Source organism: Gallinula chloropus, assembly GCF_964237585.1.
Source record: "Gallinula chloropus genome assembly, chromosome: Z".
Classification (NCBI taxonomy): domain Eukaryota; kingdom Metazoa; phylum Chordata; class Aves; order Gruiformes; family Rallidae; genus Gallinula; species Gallinula chloropus.
Window position 1 is genome coordinate 76,465,159 of NC_140089.1, and position 14,535 is coordinate 76,479,693.

The window sequence follows — 14,535 nt, forward strand, 5'->3', positions numbered from 1 at the left end:
GCTTCACAACAGAGCACCAGTCCCACAGTGAAGCACTGTGATTCTCTTTCACTCATCAGCCTGCAGATAACAAAAAATGTTCTTTCCATGATTAGCTGTACATCGTGTCCTTTCTGTCAGCCTCCTGACCACAACTCTATTTGCACCACTGAGCTTCATATTTCATTGCTGCAACTCAGAAACAAAGATCCACTTTATAAAAAACTTCAGCAGTTGTAAAACACAGCAGCCCTATGTATTTAGCAACAGGTCATGGTGATAACTTTGCCCTGGAGTTCAGTTGGCTATGCACTAAATGCAGAGTTTGATTTCAAAGTCTGTCCTGATAATCAAAGCCTTCTGTGAAAATAGGATTTAAGCACCTGAGTGGCACGATATCCCTCTAAACTCTACTGGAGCTGTAAAAGCTGCAAATGAAGAAACTTTCCAGAACAGGCATGACAGAAGTTTTGCAGTCATGGGACTTAAACTTGTCATATGCTCCCACAGCATGAGGAACAAGGCTTATGATCATTCACAAATAAACAAACTCTTCCTTGATCTGTCTTTTCCCAAATTCACTACATATATATGTATACACACACAAGTACACACACACTCTCTTTAATGTGAAGCTATGTCTCCCACAAGCAGAGAAGGAAAAGAGACATGTCACTGTTTTGAAGAGTTTGGATACTGTGATAACAGGATATATAAATATATGTATGTGCCGCTGTATTTATGGTATGATTTTTTACTCCTGAGATCCCAATACCGCACTAAAATTCATTGTTTTTCAAGACTATGGTATGCTAATGTGTAATCATTAACTTCATTTAAAAAATGTTAAGCTTGTCATTTTATGACAGAGCAATAGTTTCTATGCCTGTACAATAAACAATTTTGTTACAGCATTAATTTCCATCTAACAAGTTGCCTTATTTTGTGTCCCAGTTAGAGCTTCCTACAGACAGCTCCTTCCATGCCATAGAATTTCAAGTCTGTTTTCCTAAGGAAACAAGATTCAGGCACTTGCGTACTCCATCCACCTGAGAGACCCACTTTGATCCTACTATTCAGTTCAAGAAAACATGGGTGGGAGGTAGAAAGCTCAAAGACAATTAGAGTTCTTCATGAAGGTTGGCAGTTGTTGAGGGACAGCACTCAGAGAAAGGTGTCCTTAGAGGAAAGAAATTCAGGGGAAGCTTGGGATTTTCTGTGAGGTTTGTGGGGCTGAGTGGTGCCTTCCTGCTTCCGAACACACTGCAGCATTTGCTAGGAAAGAGAAGGAAGGAGACATATGCAGATAGCTGCCATTAAGGGTATTGATTTCTGGCAAAATCTACTTGGATGGGATAGCCTAAATAGCTTATTTTGTGTTATGGAGGTGTTTGCATCTCTTCCTAGAGCTCGTCACTCAAGTTTTTATGTCACAAACTTCAGTGACTTGAGAATTAGTTTTGGCAAGCTGTATGAAGTTAAGAGTTCGATAATGTCTCTACTGAATGCACAAATACAGGGAAAACCTTTGGTGCATTCATTAGTGAATTCTGTGATTCTGTGATCTGATACTGCTTCCAGTGCTAGGCACAGCCTGTACAACATGGACAGCCCTAGATAGGTTGTAGAGGACCTGCCAGTGGGGCATGCAGGCAGCAGTCTACAAGCATACGCTGCCTGTTCTATAGCACCTGTCCACCTAAAAGTGGAGTTCAGATTCCAAAAACACTATTCTTACAAAACAATGTGTCTGCAGCTCCTTCAGCATATTCAAATTGCTTCTGAAGTGTTGAAGTCAGTTGTGTACGTCCCCTTTGTAATGGTGCTGTTTGCTTTGCATAAACAAAGACTGGGAAGAAATGTAGAAAGATAAATTACTGTTAATTAAAACACATTCTGATGAAAAGGTGGACAAAACTTCTTGCTTTGTGTGAAAAAAGCCCCAATAATTTGCATTCATGTGAATAACTGCATTTACTTCGCTTTTTCTGAAGCATTCTCCTTTATTTAGGAATTTATGAAGCAAATTATATGACCAAAATACATAATCATCGATGAGGGCACGCACATCGCAAGCAAAACACAAGCACACAAGGATGGAATCTGGGATCAGAAATATTTCAGTCAGACTACACCTGCTAATGTGTTCTTCTCCTTGCTTTGTAAGATTATGATGTGTTGGATGAGTGATGTGTTCTCTAAGCATTACTCTGGAGTTTTCCTCTGAATAGCCAGAATTGACAGCTGTGGTCAGCTGGGCTCAAAATCTGAGGACTCAGGGTTGTGAAATGGTACTGTGATGGTCTGTTTACCTCCTCTGCTGTGAATGCAGCTAGCACTGATAGCATTATCATCTTCAACACCAAGATAGCCCTATCATTTTCAGGCACCAGTAGTACTTAGGGGCATATAAAGAAAATCTAAAGAATGTAAATGATAGTATTAATTATATAATTAGTTATTAATTAAAGGATCACAAGAAAGCATTAATCACAGACTTCAGTAAGGAGTGGAAATGAACAGTTGACCTAGATTGTAAATGAACTAGAAGCAATATGTACATTCCTTTGGATGAAAAAAGGCTGCATTTGGGTACCTTCAGACATAGAGCGCCTGGTACAATCATGCATTGCCAGTTCTGCAGCCAATGTAATGACCTAGGCTCAATTTACTGCTTACATCATAGAAATTTTTGCAGTTACAGTGTTTTATAACACAAACATTATTTTATTACATGGGGAGTCTTTAAAGTCTGCTATATAATTTCAAGAATGTAGAGGTAAGGATGACTGGTTTTCTTTGGATTTGTGTCTTGAAATTTACCTCATGTATTTTGACTCCCTGGTGTCTAAAACGGGCATTACTCTGAAGCATTTTCCTCACTGCAGGAAGTATTGAGGTGTCTGTTTCCATGAGGAATTTGCAAGCACTCTGTGCCCAAAACAAGGGTCATTGTGGTCAGCCAAGGGTTTAAGAAGATATTACAGTTGGAATTCACCCCTACTCCGTAATTGTATCCTCTAAGCATACCAGGCTAAAACACCTGTGTTTATTAATTTAATTCTCTGTGAATGACTCTGTCCCTTAATGCACTGGGTATAGTGCTCTGAAGTCACAAAAGATGGGGCATGAAGGCACGTCATGTCACAAACTGTGAAAATAAGTGAAGTGTCATTTGACAGATACTTTTGTTCTGTTCCTGTGTGCCATGTATCTGTTTAAATCAAAAGGTACGGCACGGGGGAGGTTAAGTAGTGTATGTTGAACATTTTGTAAGTAAGTCCATTTACGAAGTAAGCTGCAAACTGTAAGTAACGTTCCACAAAGTATTTTATGTGTTATGGGAAATTTTAAACTTCTTTCTACATAGACAATGGGGTGTCACACGGTCTGCATAACCTTCAGTTAGTCTGTCAGAGACTTCCTGCTGGGACCCCTGGGTGAATCCCTTCACGCTCCATGCCTCAGCTCTGCTTCCAAAACATTAAGGTCTCACCAAATATTTTGAATTTATATTTAAAAATTTTAATTTTTAAATGTAATTAAAAAAAATTATAATTAAGACATAATTTAATACTTATTTCGTATTTTATACTTACAGTGTTTGCTGTGGGCATTAATTCAAAAGATCACTATGATAATTACATGACCTCAGAGTAAAATACTGTTCTATATTCAAGCTTGCCTTGCTGGATGAAGCTGACTTGTTTTTCAAAGAAAGATCCAAACAGCTCAATACAAGTAGGTAACACATGAAGCACAAACTCATACAGGAGCATATATCCTTTTGGTCTCCAGGATCTTGCATTACCTACTACTTTGTACAATCCAAAAGTTAATGGTTATACAGAATGAGGCATTTTTGGGTTAGCGAGGGAATTAGTTACTCTCATGGTAATCTGGTTTGTGGTAGTTTCCTTCAAGGCTAAAATAATCATTAGACCGATAATCCCCCTACCCCTCAGTAATGACTGGATGGGGCTTTTGTGCTATTATAGAAGAGCCAGAAAGGGCTGAATGGCTTTAGCTACTCTCATTTCCTAAGATTTTCTTGGCAAAGCTCTGTAGAAGGGTGCTGCACTGACAGGTAAAAGCTGCTGCTTCGGTCCCTCCCCATGACAAGAGGGCCCGATTTCCCTCGGACTATGAACAGGCACAAGGTGACAAGAAAAACGTGTGTAAATGAGGTTTTGAGTGCGTAACTATTGTCTGCAAAAGCTGATGCATGAGAATGCCATTGTTAATGATGTAAAACCCTGACAGCATTTCTAGATAGCTTGTTTGTAATATCTAAAAGTAATCGATGTTTTTTAAAGGTGGGCTTGCAGCACACAGACCCATAGTGCTGCTGCACTCTTTCCCCAAGCCTGCTGCTTTTACCACGTTGCCTTATTGTGAGTTCCCTCAGACATTGCAATAAATTGTAATAAAGACTGAAACAGCCACAGAGATTGGCTTCTCAAACCACACGCTTATTATCAGGCCCTCGCAAGATGTGGTATCGAGTCCTTTTAAAACGCAGGACCTGTCGTGCGTTTCTACGTTCCAAAGTCCTGTCCCTCGGGCAAGCTCAACAAGGAAGCAGATGAGCTTCCACCTCGGGATTTCCACAGTCTGCTTAGTGTCAACTCCGGTTCCGTCAGCTGAAACAGGGGACGCGTCCGGCTCTACTTTACAGGCGGCTGGCGCCGAAAGAGGCTGAACGGACGGTGTCCCGCGGTGGGGGCAGCCGCCTCAGGAACCCGGCCCCTCGCAACGGCCGGCGGCGCCAGGTGCGCTCAGCCCGCGCGCGAGCCTACGTGCCTCGAGCCCCGTCCCGCCCGCGGGCGAGACGCGCCGCCGGTGCCGGGCGCCGCGCGCACGCGCAGGACGCGTTCCCCAGGCACGGGAGGGCGTGCCCGCGCGACGTACTCCCCCCACCTTTCCTTCCCCGAGCCGGCGCAGTTGGTGGAGAAGGGCGCCTGCGCACTCGCTGGCGGGCTCGGCTCCGGAGAGCCCCGTCCGCTCCTGCCCCCGCCCCTCTAGGGGTGGGTGTCCAGCGCCGTTCTTCCGTATTGGTGGAGGCGGTGGCTGCGTGCGGGGAGGGGCGGGGTGCCGCGCCGTGGCCGTGCCATGTGGGCTGAGCGCTGCCCGGGCGCGGAGGCCGCCTCAAAGCGGGGCAGCCGCCGCCGGGCAGCGCTGAGCCCTCCTGCCCGCCGGCCGCAGACTCCCGCCTCGGGGAGGAGAGCGAGCTCGGGCGATGTCCTTCGCGCGGAGCTTCCTCTGCGGCCATTTCTGCCTCGCAAGCCGGGCGGCCGCCCGCCGTTCCTTGCTGCTCTGCCAGCGGGCGGCGGGAGCTTCCGCCGCCTTGCCGGGGCTGCCGCTGCTCGGCGGCGCCCGCCGGCGCCTCCTCACCCTCAGCGGGCTGAGTTCCGCCGCACGCTGCGCGGCAGCAGGGTGGGGAGCAGCAGCGGCGGCCGCGACGGGGGCCGAGCCGTGCGCGCCGCGGCGCCGGGGATGCGGCGGGATGGCAACGGCGGGCGGCGGGTTCCGACCGTCGCGGGTGGCGGTGGTGGTGAAGACGACGCGGTACGAGTTCGAGCAGCAGCGGTACCGCTACGCCGGGCTCTCCGAAGAGGACCTCAAGCAGCTGGTGAGCGGCGGGAAGGGGCGGCGGTCCCGGCCTCCCCGTGCGCTGCCGCTGGGGCCGCAGCAGTGGGGCCGGACGTGGGGCCGCTTAGGGAGTGATCAAGGCGATGCCCGGGCTCCGCGGGGCACCGGAGCGGGCCCGGGGCTTCCACTCGCCCTGGCACCCCGGGGCGGCGCCGTGGGCCCGTGCCGGCGGCCGGGGCGGCTGAGCGGGGGCGCGGCTGTTGTCCCTGCGCCCGGGCGCTGCCGGGCGGCTGTGCCCGTCCCGCCGCCTCCCCAGGCCCCGGAGCGCGGCTCCGAGCCTGGGAAGAGGGGATACGAGCAGCGCCGCTTAACTGCCCCTCGTTCAGCTGCGGCCAGTTACCGAGGGATTTGTGTAGTAAGCGTGTTCGGGTGTGTTAACCTCGGAGTAATTCCAGCAGCCTTCAGCGAGCCGTGGGTTTTTTTCTTGCAGTGTGTAGCATAGGTTATATTTAGAGAAGTGCATCCTGAGGAAAGCGCTGTGTTGTGATCCTCGGGACGGACTTGGTCTCGTTTCTCTTCTCCAGCTGAGCAGCCAGGTCTCTCAGACACAACCTTCTGCCTTGTCACAGTTTTTAGAAAAACCTTTTTTTGGTCTTAAGAAACATTCAGTACAAAACCAGGCGGCTGGTCCGTTGATGAAGGTGTCCTATGGGAAGTGAGTATCTCTTGAAGAGTTGGTAGATGTGCACCCAGTGCCTTAGTGCCTTCATCTCCACCAAGCTCAGTGACCCCATGCTATCCTCCATAGGGTCTGTGTGTCTCTTTCAGTGGCCAGCAGTCTGTGGATACCAGGTGAGCTCCTGTTACTGTCTGTAGTCTGAACAAGACCATTAATTTGGGTCTGTCTAATCTTTGGATTCTCGCATTTCTCTGCTAGAAATGTTTGGGTTGAACTTGCAAGTGTGCTTGACTGACTTGTCAGAGACATGGGCTATGGCTGAGCAGTCTTGCTTTGTAAAGCACGAGGTCAAAAAGTACAGTACCCAAAATAAGGTAGTTCTTACATTTTTCTATATACTTTGCTTAATCATCCAGCTATGGAATTCCAGTCCAAACATTTTTACAAATTTTATAATGCTCTCTAGTCAGATTTCCTGTGGCACTAATTATTCTGAGGGAACATTGGACTGTGTTCCTGAGATGTCCCAGTATTTCCTTCCATGTGGTGGCTGTAGAAAAGCAATGTCTCTCTCAGATCATCTGTAAGACTGCTTTTTTTGTCTTCATTTAAACTTATCATGAGGAAGCATTTCTTGCTGTCAAGTGTAGAGAATCGGGTTTTGCTGGGTGCACAGTTAAAAATCAAGAAAAATAAAATGTCCTGCTTGGTCACCTTTCACTAACTTCTTGTTCAGGCAGGACTGGGATGGTGAATCAGTGAGCAGTGTTGCTACTGATTCTATGATTCTATGATTCTACTGTTGCATATCCTTAAAAGTGCTCTCTGCTGAATGCAGAGATAGCTGCAGTTTCTCTTCTCACAAGAATGCATGTTTTGCACGATTGGCAATCTGTATCAGTCTGAAAATGCACTTTAAAGTAAGTAACTGCAAATATACAATGGCTGTAGCAGTTGCAGAAACACTTTAGAGTTTGTGACTTTGGAGAAGTGTAGAGGTACAAGGTAATTCTTTGTTTGGGAGAATTCTGCATTTTTTTTTTGCTAGTACTGGTGCTTTGTTTAGTCTGGCTTTGCCCTGATAATACCTTTTGTAGCAATAAAACTCATAGCATCACCAGATAGACAAGTTGGGCTTTGTCTAATGATGTGTGTAGCAATCTTAAGTTAGACTCGTGGGAATACAAAGACTTTTTTGCAAGAAAAGACTGTAAAGCTCTTCCATTGTTATATTTTTGAAATAGGAAATGAGAGTGAGGGATTTCTCCTTACTACCTGTTTCTCAAGTTTTTTTAGCTGACATCTGAAAATTGCTGTATTACCTTCTGCTGTGACTCTGGTCTTGGACTTCTGCCTCAAAGTTTGAGGTGATAGCAGCCTCACTAAATAGGTTAAGTGAAGGTTCAGGAGACACTTACCCTCTTTGTTGTGGACAGAGCTCACTTCTTATCTGAATAATTGCTGCATAGTGTCCTTCACCCTCTGTGCCACCTCTTTTGATGACATTTTGGGAACACAATGCAGTTTGCTTCTTGAGGTTAGCTGATCCCTGTGTCCCTGATTCGCTTGAGGAGACTTCAGAAACTGGTCCTGGGGCTGCTGGTTTCCCAGACATGAAGTGAGGCCCTACTGCTGCTACAAGGTGATACAGTGGCCGTGTTATCTGGCTTGGGAGCTCAGTCATGCCAAAGAGCCATGCAGAGGGCTTACAGGAAGGCCAGTGGTAGTGGCAAAGAGTGAAAGTAAAAGCACATGGGAAAGGTTTGGCTCTCCTGGTGCTGTAAGCTGTTGGCTTACACAGGTTGGGGTGGTTGGGGGTGGATTGTGTTACATTGCAGAGGCTCTAGCTCAGGCTTGTGATGGGCCAGCATCATGGGGTGAGAGGAGCTGCACCAGTGGAGGAGCACAGGGAGGTTGTCTGCTGTCGATCTTCAGATAGCCAGATGCTGGTTAGTTGAAATGCAGAAATTCAGTTTCAAGGCAATGTGGGGAGTCTAGATTTGAGAAGCTGTAGCTAGGCTTGTTTGCCTGCCTGTAATTGGCAGAAGTGTTTGCAAGTTTCCAGAAGATAACTGACATCTCTACTTGTAACCTTCAGGTTTTTCTCTAGCACAAATAATGAACACTGTGGGCTTAAGCAATTGTACCTTGCAACGAGTGAGATAGGAGCTCAGGCCTGACCTTGGCTGTCACAATCTGTGTGTTTATGTATGGAGACAGAAAAGGCAGTAAGTAACTTCATGCAGAAGTGACGCTGTGTGTATGCCTTTGGGCACGCATCTGAGTTAGATGGGATTTGCTCTGTGTTTAAGGAGGCTGAAGATGAATCATTGGCATACGCCAATATTAAAATATGCAGATCATAGATATGATATACTAAAGAAAACACAGAAGCAGAATATCTCAGTATTGAAGCTGGCTGACTGACACTTCTTCTAGGCAATAGAGGCCCTGAGCAACTGTGGCATAAATAATTCTGTGGCCTTTCTTCTGGACAACACCAAGTGCGTTGTACTATACAAACACTATTAAACGTTGCAAAGTCAAAGCTGTAAGGTCATGATTTCTGAGTTCTTTCTCCATGCAGACAGAGGTGGGAGAGGTGAAGTAGCCTTCCAGGCAGCAGAAGACCAGAACAGATTGGGGAGGGATGGAGAGCAAAGGCAAATGCTTGAAATAGTGTTTAGTAGATCTGCGAAAGATTAAATCTTTCATTGCATCTCAGTAACTACACACAGTGTAGCTACATGCTTCACTTGGTGGTTTTATGTATCTTGGGGCAGATACTCTTACACACTTAGAAATGAGTCTTTTAAAATCTGTTTCTAAACCCATCTAACTATCATAATTAGTATCCTAATTCTGCACTATTCTTGAAAGCATAATGAAGCACTATGAATGCTGCCATACTGGGGAGGTTTTCAGAGCCTTTAGCTCAGAAGGGACATTAGAGACCTATAAAAATTATATTTTTGTTCTATTACCAGGAAAGAGGAAATGACCAAAAATGACCCAGCACTTTTAAAAAAAGTGTTACTTTAGTGAATTATGTGCATCAGATCACTCAAGGGGTAATTTTGTTTGTGTTCATGAGATTTAAAGAGACTATTGGATCTAACACTTGCAGTTACCAGCTTTAACTTAAATAAAAATGCCAGTCATTTTCCTGACTCCCTACAAACAGTTTGCTTTCCAGAAATGATAGCAATTTGAATTTATTCTGACCTGATTATTGGGATTGGCATCTAAGTTGCAAAAATGAACAAGACCGCTAATACTGAAGGCTGCTGTATCTCCTGACAGTTTATTTCGTTCTCTGCAAACCTATGCAGAGCAAGCATTGCTGCTGTCCTTATGTAAATCAGGAGAACTTAATGTCCCAGTTGTAAATAAAGCTAATTTCCTGAGTCCTGGGTTTTTGTTTGGCAGTGCAGTTGAGATGCAGCTGCTGATTTCTCACTGCTGGAAGGTACTTGGGGAAGATCAAAGATTTAGCTGTCCAAACACACTTTGGATGCTGTTTTAATTATCTCTGAAAATGGCCTGTCAGATGAAAAGTTGTATTTCTTTTGGTCTTAACTGAAGAAAAAGGATTCAGTGTGGACCACAGCTGATACCCAATTGTGGCTTGTTTAAAACAAGTTTTGGCTTGTTTGAACCACTGTAACAAATTGGCAGGGGTGGTCTTATCAGAAGCGTGCAGTTCATATAGCTTTCTTGAGAGCTAGTGTCTGGGTAGGGAAAAAGTAACTTGTAAGCAGAATATTGCCTCCCCTGGAAGAGAGAATGTGTGGACTCAATGTCACTGTAGGGCAGCAGTTGACATACTGAGCCGGGCTGGTAAGGAAGGAGGGAGCATCTCCCAGCAGGCAGGAGGAGAGCTTCTGTTGGAGTTCTTATGTTCTTGTACACCAAAATGAAACGCACAGAACTATGGGGGGCAGGTATGTAGGACAGTCCTACCCTGTTTCCCCCTATGGCCCCCCTGCCCCATTCCTAATTTAGATGCTTACAGCACCACCTGTTGCTAATCTGCATATTCAAATTTTCATGTTTCTTGAAAACTGTCTCTTGGTTGAGAGAAATACACTATTTTACCTGTAATTAGGTGATTTACTTTTTTAATTACAGGGAAAAGAACCCACCTTTTACATTAAATGGTGAGAGATGAATTTTTGGTATCACTTTTGATTTACCTTTCTTAAGTACTAGTGTTCTGGGTCTGTGAATGTCATGCCATCACCCCAAAGTAGGCTTTTGGAAATTAGCCAGATATTTCATTCTTAGATTTCAGTTTTGGAGAACTGCACCTCTATCCAGATACCTGTTATCCACTGTAACTCTACTCAGAGAACACTACTCAAACGTTCTCTAAGCATGAGGATTTTTGCAGAAGCAAAGAAGGTAGCGGAGGGAGAAAGTAATACTCAAACTTCAAAGTTAAACTGAATTCTAACTTTAAAAGAAATCAAATAATTCAGCAGTCTCTTTTTCTTAAAAAAAAAAATTAATTTTTTTTTTCTTAGAAAATTAGCTATTCTGAAAACCAATAAGCATTAGGGTATTTACCATGTGTTCTCTTGTGGAACCAAATGTAGTGCGTTGTATTTGAGGGTAGTATCTTTAAATAGAAATTGTTTAATGAATGAAGTGATACAGGGAAGCTTTTCATAGTTCTTTTTATTTCAGACTACCCATCTCTGCTTGTTTTCTAATGTGAATTATTTCAGTAGATGCTCTGCTAGGGAGCACGTAGAATGTTTAAAAGTTGGTAGAACTGCCTCATCCTGAAAAGAGGGGGGAAGAACATAATCTGTGGAATTTGAAGCATACAGAATTCAAGATGCAGGATCCGGATTACTACAGGCCTGTCAGTCTGACCTCAGTCCCAGGGAAGATCATGGAGAGGGTCACCTTGGGAGCTATCATGCAGCACATGCGTGATGGCCAGGGGATCAGGCCGAGCCAACATGGGTTTACAAAAGGTAGATCCTGTCCAACTAACCTGATCACCTTCTATGACAAGGGGACCCGCTTAATGGACAAGGGGAAGGCTGTGGATGTGGTCTGCCTGCACTTCAGTAAAGACTTTGACACAGTTTCTCACAGCATTGTGAGTGAGAAACTGGCTGCCACTGGCCTTGACAGGTGGACCCTCAGCTGGGTTAAAAACTGGCTGGATGGCCGGACCCAAAGGGTGGTGGTGAATGGAACAAAATCCAGCTGGAGGCCAGTCACGAGTGGCGTCCCCCAGGGCTCAGTCCTGGGTCCAGTTTTGTTCAACATCTTTATCAATGACCTCAATGAAGGGATTGAATGCTCCCTCAGTAAGTTTGCAGATGACACTAAACTAGGAGGAAGTGTTGATCTGCCTGAGGGTAGGGAGGCTCTTCAGAGGGATCTGGACAGACTGGACCGATGGGCTGAGACCAACAGGATGAAGTTTAACAAGGCCAAGTGTAGAGTGCTGCACATGGGACATAACAACCCCATGCAGCACTACAGGCTTGGGGGAGACTGGCTGGAGAGCTGTCAGGCAGAGAAGGACCTGGGGGTGCTGGTTGACTGCAGGCTGACTATGAGCCAGCAGTGTGCCCAGGCAGCCAAGAAGGCCGACGGCATCTTGGCTTGTATCAAAAACAGTGTGGCCAGTAGGTTTAGGGAGGTGATTGTGCCCCTGTTACTCGGCATTGGTGAGGCTGCACCTCAAGTACTGTGTGCAGTTCTGGTCTCCTCACCATAAAAAGGGCATTGAGGTCCTGGAGTGAGTGCAGAGAAGGGCAACCAGGCTGGTGAAGGGGCTGGAGGGCAAATCATATGAGGAATGGCTGAGGGAGCTGGGGCTGTTTAGCCTGGAGAAGAGGAGGCTGAGGGGAGACCTTATCACCACCTACAAGTACCTGAAGGGAGGTTGTAGAGAGGTGGGCAATGGTCTCTTCAGCCAGGTGAGAGAAGATAGAACAAGGCAAAATGGCATGAAGTTGTGCCAGGGCAGGTTTAGATTGGATATTAGAAAAAAAATTTTTACTGAAGAGTTGTCAGGGCCTGGAACAGGCTGCCCAGGAAGTGGTTGAGTCACCTTCCCTGGATGTGTTTAAAAATAGGGTTGATGAGGTACTTAGGGATATGGTTTAGCATAGGATGGGAATGGTTGGACTTGATGATCTTCAAAGGTCTCTTCCAACCTTGTTATTCTGTGATAGTACACTAACATCATAGAAAGCTGAAAGCACTTCTTTAAGAAAGAGAATTTTTGAGCTCCCCCGTGGGAAACAGAGATTGATGTAAATGTTTTTGAGATTCTACAATCAATGTGCATTTGTTTATCTTTACATTTGGAATTTGATATACTTGCATCAGTGTTAAGGAGCTTCAGTTGCATTTGCTTTACTAAAAAGTCCCTTCTAGGTTGTCATTTTGTCATGAGTCTTGAAAATTATGGAAGCAAATAAATGGGATGTAGCGATTCCTTTTTTCCACATCATTTGTTTTTTCCAGCACACTATTCAAGTATACTTCATCATATATATAGCAAGTAGATGCAGAAGTAGGGTGTTTCAGTGTACCTAAATTACATGTCATGGACCAGGCATCTTATATGGCTGAAAAAGGCTGCTTTTTTTGAAGTTACTTTGATCCTGTTTTTAAGTACTCAGCAAGTTTTGATTTATGACATCATGTTGTTCTGCTGAATTAATCAGACTGGGGTGATTGAACTGCCTGGGTTGTGCTCTAGAAACCTGTTAGTGCAGAAAGTAGTTGCTGCTCTGTTTACAGTTAACACAACTATTTGCTCTTCGTTAGCCTTTGAATTACAAACCACTATATGCATTATTCAGTTGTGATTAAAATGTCAGTAATACTTTAATGTGGTTGATGGAGAATTATAAAACGGTATATGGCATTTTTATTTTGTTCTTGATAGGTCAAACTCATGCCCCGAAGCAGCATTTCTGTAAAGCTACAGGAGGATAGTGCTGCCAGTTTCACTTAACAAGAGAAGAAATTATTGAAGGCAGCTGCTAAGAAGTAATGGCATGCAGAATGCTACAGTATGCAGAAGACTTCATCATCATTGCTCTGTAGCAGATATAATGGCAGTATTTCAAAGGCTGCTGTGACTGTGTACCCAAAGTCAGGGGGCTAAGTTGCTGAAGAAAACAGTGATGAGAAAGTATAGGGGAAAAACATTCTGGCTATAACAGCCCACTGGGCTTTTACAGTGTGAGAGGTGACGTACCAAACTGGCAAAAACCTAGTGAAATGGCTGGAGACATAATAACACTTCTGAGCAATTGACCAGTGAGTGGCTAGTGCATCAGTCAGCAGCAGGCTGGCAAGAACGTGGCCAGGTAGGGCCAGACTGCTACCTTTCTTCTTTGGTAGGTACAGTCCTGATGCATTGGTTAGCCTACGACACTTTTTTATAAGCAAGCAGTTAATGGCTTGTATAATGTCTAATAACCCAGACTGGGAAGGGAGGAGGAATTAGGCTTAAATGCCTGCAGCTTGCAACTCTGCAGTAGTTTGTAATGAAGACTTGCCTCATGTTTAAAGCTTTACAGAGAACTTAGACCTGAGTGTAGGTAATGCTGATTCTCAGTGGGACTTTGTTTTGGGAAACTCTGTGGTTTCTTTGCTACTTTAGCTAAGGCAAGTGTTCGTTGTTAAAGCCAATGTGATTACTGCATTGAGTTTGTGGATTGCATTTTTTAACTATTAAATTAACCTGAAACCAGTACATTTTAAGTTTATCCAGGACATGCAGCTGGTCAAACTAGTTCTCAGGTTCACTTCAGAGAGGACTTCAGACTACTGCTGCTAGTCTGAATGAGCTGGACTATAGGTCACTGAAAGAGCTGGGTGTCCCAAGAAGGGTTAATTCACTGGTGCACTAGCATGGCTCTGCTGAAACCTCCCCTGTTAGCCAAAGGTTGAGCCAGACACTGATCAAACAAAGTTTCAATTTAATGAGCTTGGAATTTTTCAATAAAGATTTAAATTGGACTACTTTTTTTTTAAATTCACGTGGTTGCCCTACCATTTAATTTCCTCCCTAGCAAAACCATGTAAGATCAGACATAATGTATTGAGTGTTTCAGATGCAAAAGCAAGTAGGAGAACACACTTCCCATTTGAAGAAGTCTGAGAAGTTAACTAACTTACGTGAAAGCAGAGTCACAGAATCAGAGAATGTCTAGGGTTGTTAGGGACCTCAAAAGACATCTAGTCCCAACCCTTCTGCTATGGGCAGGGACATTTGCCACTGGACCAGGTTGGCCCAA

General features: G+C 44.9%; 1 protein-coding gene across 2 annotated transcripts in view; it reads left to right on the forward strand.

The window, feature by feature from the left end:
* Nucleotides 1-5,218: 5,218 nt before the first annotated feature.
* The window catches only part of NADK2 (NAD kinase 2, mitochondrial), a gene marked incomplete at its 5' end in the record, with an annotated part of 36,139 nt that continues 26,822 nt past the window's right edge, over nt 5,219-14,535 (forward strand). Inside the window, one exon of one of the 2 annotated variants that reach the window (XM_084278191.1) lies at nt 5,219-5,611. In XM_084278191.1, coding sequence (XP_084134317.1) covers nt 5,219-5,611 — 393 coding nt within the window. The remainder of the gene's footprint in view (nt 5,612-14,535) is intronic. The other variant, XM_084278192.1, reaches the window with a different exon arrangement.